A 10,448-nucleotide genomic window follows, 5' to 3' on the forward strand; every position below is an offset into this window, starting at 1 on the left:
TCTCTCATAGCGTATCAATATCGACATAGAGAGCCGTAATATGAAGGAGGTGTGGACCCTTGAGACGCAAACAATTAGTGTACTCATATTGTCTGTCGGGGATTAGACGGACTAACAAATCACGTCAAAGCTATTCCCACGAACGTTGCCTACCAGCACGTGATCAAAATGCCGAAAGAGAACATCGGTGCCTAGCTCTTATGTGGGGGCCAAAAGACTTTCCTCAGCAACTTGCCTCCCGGCTCTACTCACCTAGCTTTCCGACGACATCGCCTGCCAGGTTCTAGAATTTCGGTGAACATGGAGAATCTACCACTTATTGTACTTCAAATTTTATGTGAATACACCGCAGACCTCGAACCGAATCGAACTAGTTTATGGGCTCTTGCATCAGCTTCGAAGGCATGCTATACGGCTACAAAGCGCGAGCGACTCTCTCGTGTCCAGCTACACTTTGATACATCTAAGCAGCTGCAACAAGAGCTGGAACGACTTAACGAGCTGTTCGAGTCAGCAGATGATAAAAGATATGTACGCCATCTCAAATTCAGTTCACTGGAGAGCAAAATCGACAACGATGGATCGATACACTCGTCTGAGATGTCTCTGAGTACAAAGATTCGTCCTTCACACATAGAGATAGCATGGGACGAAATGTCATGGAGTGAACTTGCAAATCTCCTACCTGTGTTTCCTCTTCGAGACCTGACCTGGGCTTCACCAACTCAAATTCCGCAGTGTGTGCTCTCTCTGTTGCACGAGCATAATCCCGCCTGTCGTTTGCACGTTCAATCGTTTCGTCTGCGAAGCCTGCACCAAAGATTCAGCCATGAAGCTGTCAGCCCCGCAGATTACGTACTAGCGACATCACCTTGCTTGTATACTATTGCCGGCCCGTATTGTCAATACGACATGGCGGGGTGTTGGATATACGATAAGGAAGCGGTGCAACACATTGTGGCGGGCTTGGCCCCGAATCTGCGCCACGTCCATATATGGTTTGATACCGCGCCTTGTGAGGTGACCGGGGCTGGTTGGCCGCCTCCGACAAGACCGCCGTGGAGGGGATTCCACTCTGATAAACTAGACGGATCGCTTCCTGTTCCGAAGACGAAAGGGCGGCTTGAAAGCTTACGCATCGCCAGTTACCAGATTGCGCCATGGCTGACTTATACCGAATTCTCGTATCTACAGGTGCTCACTCTTGATGGGAAAATCGGTCTCCAAGGATTACAAGCCATCGCAGAAATCGCAGTTAGTGGTGAACTTCGAGCTCTCCGAGCGCTGAGACTGCCAGATCTCGACATCCGGACTAAAATTGAACCTTTCCAGGCCGATTGCGAACTCAACCTTCTACTTTCTACACTACAGCCTTTGAAGTCACTCTCCATGGAGCCACCGGGTAATCTATCTCTTGATACGGCCTTTGACCGACACGGAGCTACTCTGCACTGCTTCCATGTGAGGAAGTATGCTCTACGGATTGATCAGACCACACAGCTCCAACGTCGATGCCCGGCTGTCACAGAACTGAGTCTCGAATTCCTTCGCAAAGCCGGCAGCCATGAGGAACTACAGATATATCAGACTCTTCGCGCTATTCCTCGCCTTAAGAAGCTCACGCTTAGCTTTCATTCATCAACTCATGGCCCGATCTGTATAGCACATGTCCCAGGAGAAGAAAGTCCCGATGGCGAGGACACAGACGAAGAATTCAAGGAACGATTGAAACTAGAGATCCAGAATATCTTGCGAAACACCGCTATGGACGAGACCCTCGCGCGCTCCATCTTCGAGGAGTTAATGACTACCAACCATCCTAATCGAGCAGATTTGCACCCGACTCTATCTTACATCCAGCTGTTGAATATCATGCCTAAGTTAGTCTGTGGGCAAGATATTGCTGAGCAATTCAATGACATTCTGGAATGGATCGGGAGACAGTGGGTCTGCGAACGAGACCGGCGTGACACTCACAAGGATGAGGCCACCGTAGAAGAGCATTGCTATGAGCGAAGACTCAGGCGTGGCAATTGGTTGAATAACAACCTAAATAGGGCTTACGGCAGCAAAGAATTTGCTGGCGCTTGGAAGACTCTTTGGCCAGGGACAGATACTGATTGGAAGAATGGTTGGAAAAGCATTCCACTTTTCGACGACAGCGAGGCCTGATACCAGTAATCGGATTGGGAGAGAGCTGGTCTTGAGATGGCATGGCGAGGCATAAAGGGCCCCAAAATCTGTCGTCTCTTCTCTTCTTCACCCTTGGCTCTATTTGACGAAAAGTTTTGGGAAGGACGGCCTATGAGATGCAGGCCAAATATAATCGCCACAACTCTATGTCGTATGTTCGTGTGCGTGCGGTAAAGACAGTAACTTCTGTAACGTCTACCTCATGGAGCAGTTCCGAAACCTTGGCAGGCATGCCCATAGGGTGCAGAATAAAAGATATGCTCGGAGCGAACCATGTCTGTGCTGGTGTGCTCGCGAGTGCGTTCAAGGTAATCACAATGCACCCGAGCATGATCCGATAAAACATGTCACAGCACTCACCGCGGAAGTTGCTCACCATCAAGATGCACATGGATAAACGCTATAAGAAGCAACAAAGTCTTCCAGATCGACTGTTCTTCACGTCTATCACTCTTCTACCAAAAAGATGGAAGAAGAGCTCCATGCGGTGTGGACAAAAATCGGTCAAAGGACTCAGGAATGTCTTGCGTGCGGAGTAAGATAGAATTACGGGACAAAATTGGTATGAGGCATAGTTAGGATACCTCGCTGATATGGCTGGGAGGTGCTGGACTAAAAGTGGAAATCAAAGCCCGGCATGTGTGTTTGCGCTCGTTGGGGAAGCGAACACGGTTCGACAACTGGCCCATGGGATCCTACGAATCTGGGCAGTGGTTCACATTACGCGGTGTTTACCATGAGCACATGCGAATTGTGGAGTATAAGAGTCGATAGCTCCGACTGTGTGTTCTGTTCTTCACGCTCATATCCCTTCACTACAAAGAGCTGGAGTAAATCATTCTGAAAAGAGGACTAAAAGATTAGGCAAAACGTTACATGTGTGGCTCTGTGTCGAGAAGACGACTGAGATTCCTGGTCGGCTCCACTCAGTGGAAATTTGGAAATGTGGAAATCATTCGCGCTAATACGTCATTAAATGTGATAGGTCTTTCAAAATTGCACTGCGTCCATCGAGCTCGTTGTTCATCATGATCCTCCCACGCTAAGCATCATCATTGTGACAGGCGAAAGAGCCCCTGGAAAAGCTTATAAATACATTCAACTTCCCTGACTATCCTCACTCTTTACACTTGGGTGCTTTGTACTAAAAGCAGCAGTGCTCATGGTACATGGGAAGTAGACTAAAATCATCAAAACCATGACCAATGTGTTGCTTCGTGCTAGGAGAGGCTGAAAGCTTGGGATACTTGATAGACAGACCAATGTTAGGTTTTCCTAGGCCGATACTGAAGACCATCTCCTTACTGAGCCGATGATTATCATCATTCTCAAAGAGAAGTCGATGCACGGAAAGACAAACATGACGTGGATACAGTATAAATACCCGTCCCTTCGTGCGCAATTCTTCCTCCTCACACTCTATGGCCTTCGGGGCTACTAGAAAAATTCCATGAAACAATCGCATGAGTGCGGTCTACCTAGGACTACCCATCTTAGCGATGTGTGTTCGTGTGGGAAGGGGCATGTCACTGAGCACGTCTCTCTGTGGCAAGGACCACCTCTTCACAGCTATTTCTCCCTGAATCGCCCACCATCATCATTCCACAATGAGGATCTTCACTGTGGTCCACGGCAAGCAAGCTTAGGAAAAGGCTATGATTGGCCTGCAATGGTATGAATGTGCCCTCTTTCCTGCGCGCCTTTATCCTCACATCTCACCGCGGTGTAATAAATCAGCTTTCCTCCAGGCCATAGGGGTGGAAAAACAACCCAACCACAGAAGGATCATGAGTGCGTGCGTGTGCGGAGCCGGCTGAGGCGGTGGAGGTCATGGGGAATGGACTAAAAGAAGGATTCACGATTGTCAATGTGTCTGTCTGTGTGCGAAAAGACATCTATCCTCGGTCAATTTGACCTATGCAAAAGCACGCGTCCGCCCAACATGCCCTAGAGGAGCTGACCACCATCATTACATTACTCTGGTGGTGATAGCGAAGGCGGGGCTGAAGCCGTTAGGAAGTCTGGATTCACTAACTGTGACCACTCCTGGCACTCCATCACCATTCGATTCTAGGGTGTCATAACTCGCTGCAATGTTTATGAGAGCTTTTGTGCAGTCGCGAAAGGCCCCTGAAAACATTGTTTTGCAGGAAATAGCAAGCATCGTACCATTCGTGTATCGGCCATCCCGTAGCATCTCGTATTTGTGGCTCCAAATTCCCGCTCTCAGGGACCCATAGCCCAAAGCCAAGGGATCTCTAATTGGGCGGACACGCCAGGTTCCTGCATCCGATCATTCGCAATGGTCGTTCCAGGGACCCGGCACCGAGCGCGTGGCTACTTGTGGGGTAGCGCGCTTGGGTGACAGGTCTAGATCTCCAGGTGTGCGCCCAATAAGGAATAGGTGGAAGTGGGAAAGATTCGCGAGGCTGAGAGCTTGTTAGCGAATTCTAGCCGTGGCGTCCCTAGCGACCAACAACATGCAGCTGAGCAGTATTTTAGTCAGGGACATACCCGCCCACCAAGCCTCGTGCAGGTACCATTTAGGACTGAATTGACGAGATTGCCAGCATCCGCCGTTGTGGGCAGAATACATAATGAGGCAGCTAGGATGGAAAGCACGCGCTCATCTCTCGTTGGACTTGTCGACCTCACTCATTCGGTCGTCAGCCATCCACTATACTCTCATTAATATTAATTCCTAATTCATCGCGTTGATTAGACTTGAACACAATGCACTACGTCCTCTTCTGGGTCTTCGCGGCCCTGACTTTCTCAGTCACTGACGCGCTGAAGACCAGCAAGTCTGCGCGTTGCGGTCCCTCATTTCACCTTACTTGCCAGGGCTCCAAGTTTGGCAACTGCTGCTCCCGCTATGGGTACTGCGGAACATCTGACTCCTACTGCGGAAATGGTTGTCAATCAGGTTTCGGGTCCTGCAAGAAGTCGCCTCCAACGCCTAAGCCTAAGCCGGTCGTTCCATCAACGCACAAACCTTCTACGAAGGCTGGGTACAAAACATCAACACCATCTGTAGCGTCTTATTCATCGACTGGGAAGGTTCCGAAGACTCCGAATGCAAGGTGTGGTAAGGGGTTCGGTTTCTCCTGCGAGGGATCCAAGTGGGGAAATTGTAAGTCTGCCTAAGAATTGTTATAGAAGGTACGAATACTAAAACGTGCTCAATAGGTTGTAGCCAGTACTCCTACTGCGGCTCGACCGACGCATACTGTGGCAATGGTTGTCAATCTGGTTTCGGCACGTGCAAGAAAGTGTCTCCGGTCCATTCTTCTCCGGTCCACTCGTCTCCGATCCATTCGTCTTCAACGGCGAAGTCGACGCCGTGTTCATCGAAAGCTAGCTCTACCCCAGTCAAGTCAAGTTCTGTTCGTTCGTCTCCGATCCGTTCATCTTCGACGACGAAGTCAACGCCGTGTTCGTCAGTCGTTAACTCTACTCGAGTCACGTCAAGCTCTGTTAGCTCTCCGATTATCTCTATAACTTCAACGGCGAAATCGACACCGTGTTCGTCGGTCTTGAGCTCTGCTCCGGTCATATCAAGCTCTGCTCAACCGTCGTCAATCTCTTCGACCAGTGGTACACTTAGCTCGACTCTAAGCTCCTCCGCCTATTCGGTGGCAGACACTTCAAGCTCTTCGCCGCCTTCCTCGTCCCCTGGATCGTCGGCCGCAACCACCAGCGATGTTTCGAGCTCGACTGATGTCTCCACCTCAACTGACGTTTCTACCTCTGATACTCCAACTCCAACTGACGTTTCGAACTATCAAGTTCCAACCTCAACTGATGTTTCGACCTATGACGTTCCAACTTCAACTGATGTTTCGACCTCGACTGAAGTTTCCATCTCAATGGACATTTCTACCTCTGAAATTTTAACATCAACTGACGTTTCCTCGTCTGACATCTCAACTTCAACTGAAGTCTTGACTACAACTGACATTTCCACCTCAACTTCAACCAATGCACCAATTTCGTCCGATACACCAACCTCAGCCAATACACCAGCATCAACCGATACACCAACATCAACCGATACACCAACATCAACCGATACACCAACATCAACCGATACACCAACATCAACCGATACACCAACATCAACCGATATTCCAACATCGACCGATGTGCCAACCTCAACCGATGTGCCCACTTCAACCGATGTTCCAACCTCAACGGACGTTGAAACATCGGTCTCCGCTTTGGCTTCAAGCAACAGTGCTACACCGACGTCATGCACTGACCCAAACCACTTTCAGAATGCTGGCTTCGAGTCTGGCGATATGTCCTCCTGGGGCTCGGCTGGCTCCACTAGATACTGGACAACAAGCGTATCATCTGACGTTCCCCACAGCGGAACTTACTCTTTTGCGGCAGTGAGAACGCTGGCCGGTGTAGGACTTTCGTACGGTCTTACACAATCGGTGACATTCGCCGTAGACACACTTGTAGAAGCATCGGTATATGCACGCGTGAGCGGTACACCTAATGCATATGACTATGTCTCTCTAAATTGGTATCTGGACAACAGTGGGTTTGGAAATGCCATGACGACCGTGCAATACTCACAAGGGTGGGTACAGCACTCCTCAGGCCAGCTGACCATCCCCGCTGGTACGCACACACTTTATCTTCAGATCATGAGCCGATCAGGACCTGTTGGGTTGCAGTTTAACATCGATGACTTCAACCTCGGGGTCATCTCGCTGGTGGATACTGATGTTTGCTCGAGTGCGCCTGCTTCTTCGACCGAAGTACCTATCACTTCCTCCGGTGTACCGAGTGCTTCATCGTCTGAAGTATTAATGACACCTACCGAGACTTCGGTCTCTCCTACTGAAGTGGCTACTACTTCATCCGAAGCAGTGCCATCTTCTGATGCGGCTACTACTTCGTCTACTGAAGCAGCTCAGGCCACCTCAACTGATACATCCTCATCTTCTGAGGGGTCAACTGCTTCCTCTTCCGAGGTGGTCCCAACGTCTTCCGACATTGCTACTACTTCCTCAATTGAGGTTCAAACAACCTCAACGGATATTCCTTTATCGTCAACCGAGGTCTCAAGCTCTTCCTCTGTTGACTCATCTGCTCCTTCTACAACGGAGTCACCGACCTCCACTTTCAGTACCCCTGTGACAACATGCACGACTATATTCACAACAACAACGGCCACTCCCAATGTAAACATCGTCGCTAACCCTAACTTCGACGTGGGTTGGGTGAGTAACAGGGATGACGCCCCATGGACCTCACTTAACAGCCTCTCGTGGTTCTACAAAGACAACGGGATATCCTACGCCCAATCCTCACCAAACTTTCTGATCATTCAAGTGACCAAGGCCGTGCCCGCCGGTGGCGCGTATCAAGACCTGACTGACCTCAACACGCGGGGTCTCTACACACTCTCATTCTATGTGCGCCCGTACTTCACGAACTCACTCATTTCGGCGACAGCAGCCTGCACCATGACTGTCAAGCTCGACGATCAAATCTTGAAAACTCAAAATTACGGCCGAACAAGCAGCACGACCACCTACACACAAATCACAGTCACAGATATTCAACCTACAGCGTCCACCGGTCGTTTGAGTTTGGAGTACTCCTGTCCGGCTGCACAGATGCTCGCAAGCCCAAATTGGTCATATTTCTTCTACGATACCATCGACATGCACCTGCAGCAGTCTGTAGAGACAGTGAGCTCGAGCGAAGTGTGTGACGATGGGACAGCGACGAGCACATCGTCGGTGCCCCAGGTCACGGCTGATATTTATTAGGGAGATCAATGAAGGTTAGCTGGTTATTGGAAGGTCTGTTGCCGACTGAAAGGGAAAGGGGACTATGACTTTTGTACATATGTCACATGTATCCGATGTACATACGTATACTCGTTAGACTTCAAGAAGTGTACATCCAGTAGGGAATGCCAATCCACATATCTAGGATAAGTTGTTCTACAGTAAACTTTTGAGCTTTTCGTGCTATTTTGGTCCTCGGAGGGTGGCATATGAAACACAAACTTTGGGTACGGTACTGTATGAGCAATATACGTAGAATCCGGCGTCGCTTTACAAACGACGGTGATAACCATCGTCAGGCCACGCTAAAGGATTTCGGTATGATCGAGTGAAAAAACATATGCGCAGGGCTGGGAGAGACACCCTTTCTCTTCCGGATACTTTCGCTCGTCGCACTTCGCCACCGGTGTTGGACTGTACATTGTGAAGAATTGCAAGGAAGTTAAAAAATGTTCTTAAAACATCGTATGTGAGTGTTTATCAGCAGAGCAATGAAAACAACGCACCTTGGTGCCTATGAAGTTGTGGGGTTATGTGAAGTACCTATGGCATCCACTTGAGAATGTAAACACCATCACGCCATGCTGCGGATCATCATCGGTCCTGTCGAATGCACCTAGAACACCTGAAGCATGTAAAGTCCTGTGAACAAGTGTATAAATACGCCGGCTCTACTACTGCATTCTTCCCTCTTCACGCTCTGTCGCGCCTTACGCAAAAATATCAGATCCAGAATGCATGTGACGTTGACTGAAACCCACCGTCGCCCACGCATGCAGATCGACGCTGGCAGCAAACAGAATGGGATCTTTCGCGTTTTAGCAGAGTGTCAACGGCTTTGCCATCTCCGGCCCCGCAAATTACATGAACTCTGTGGCATGATGATTAGCAACATCGCCGTGGCTCATAATCACTCATAACACTTGAAAGATCGTTGTTCTCAACGACGAGGGAGCTGAAACACGGCCGAAAACTGGGTTGTAGGGTGAAGAAAAATCGACCATCTCTATTTTCACTTATTCCTTATTACTGACATGCGGTTCTTCGTAAGCACAAAACGATATGCTTGATTTACATGGGAAGTAGACTAGGTTCTTCAGCCTCGCCTACAATGTGGAGGCTTTGAGATGCTTGAAAAGGAGCTGACTTATACTATATGGGTGTGTAAGCTTCAGCCGACTTTTGGCGTGTTATGAAATCTCTATGGAGTTGATCACCATTAGGTCACGCTAAAGATCAGCTTATGATTCTCGAAATACAACATTTCTACGAAAGCCGCATTAATACGCTTCTCCTCTGGTACAACCCTTACCACCCACACCCTGTTGCGGTTGATTAAAAGTTGGTGTCGGGTTCAGCATGAGGAGTCCAACATTGCATTCGATTCCCCCACATGTGGCCGCAATTGGATGGCATCAAAAACTACCATGCACTTCTCCTGTGGTATATTCGCATTTTGAGATTGGCTGAACACTTCCCCATGAGTTTTGGAATTATCCTCGTCTTCCCGTGCTGATGATTATCGTCATCGACTAAAAGTAAGCATGAGAAAGCGAGATCCCGTGGAGAAGATATCAATATCTCCTCCACTTGGGCAGTCTTTGCTCTCTACACTCGAATGCGGATGAGTAAAAGTATTGAGCCATTAAATGTAGGGATTGCATTAAAACCAAAACAGAACGAGCTTATGTGGAAGCTGTTGGAGGGTCTAAAACACTTTAGTCCACCGAACCATGGAGCGTGAATGGCATGCGTACTTTGAGGCGACATGAACGGGATTGAGTGTGATAGCCCGATGATGGGCATCATCATCATCACCGTCACGATACCGTAGGTATATAATCTCCCTCTTACCCTAAATTCTTTGCTCTCCACACTCGGGTCTCATTGTCTAAAACGCGAGATGCACAAGATTTATGGGAGCGGGTTAAAACTAGAGTTGGTACGCAAGCATGTCGAGATTGCCTTCCCGGCTAGAACGATGGGACCTTTCGAGATATGGAGTGTGCGCAGTTGGAGCTCCTCTCAGGGTATCGAAACTGTTCCGAACGGGCGAAGATGTATTGGGAACGTTGCACTCAGATCGATAGCCATAGGTGTGAGTCTGAACGTAGCTGGGAAACTGGTTGTCGTCATCATCATCCACCAAGGCGCGTCACTGTCAGCGTTCGAGGAGAGGATGACGATGCGGTTCAGGAATATGCATGGAATTAGTGTCTGCTTCGGTCGTAACTCACTCTTCACATCTTGGGCGCGGACAATGTTCTTTGAACGAGATCATTAATTTCTAGACTGACAGCGAGTATCCGGAGATTAGTCTATAAAAGCTACCCACAATGGCTATTATCTAACCCTCACACTTCTTGGCTCTGCACTAAAAGAACCACAACTTCGAAACATGGGGGTGGACTAAAAACTATGGCCCAGTGACGCCATGTGGCC

General features: G+C 48.9%; 1 protein-coding gene across 1 annotated transcript; it reads left to right on the top strand.

Annotated features, from left to right (window-relative positions):
* Nucleotides 1-912: 912 nt before the first annotated feature.
* N0V89_010309 (uncharacterized protein) lies at nt 913-2,172 on the top strand (the record flags this gene model as incomplete). The annotated part of the gene is made up of 1 exon (XM_056219053.1): nt 913-2,172. One exon carries the CDS (start codon nt 913-915, stop codon nt 2,170-2,172), a length of 1,260 nt encoding a protein of 419 aa, XP_056066180.1.
* Between the last annotated feature and the right edge of the window lie 8,276 nt (nt 2,173-10,448).

This window comes from Didymosphaeria variabile (assembly GCF_027946475.1).
Source record: "Didymosphaeria variabile strain IMI 356815 chromosome Unknown scaffold_8, whole genome shotgun sequence".
Lineage (NCBI taxonomy): Eukaryota > Fungi > Ascomycota > Dothideomycetes > Pleosporales > Didymosphaeriaceae > Didymosphaeria > Didymosphaeria variabile.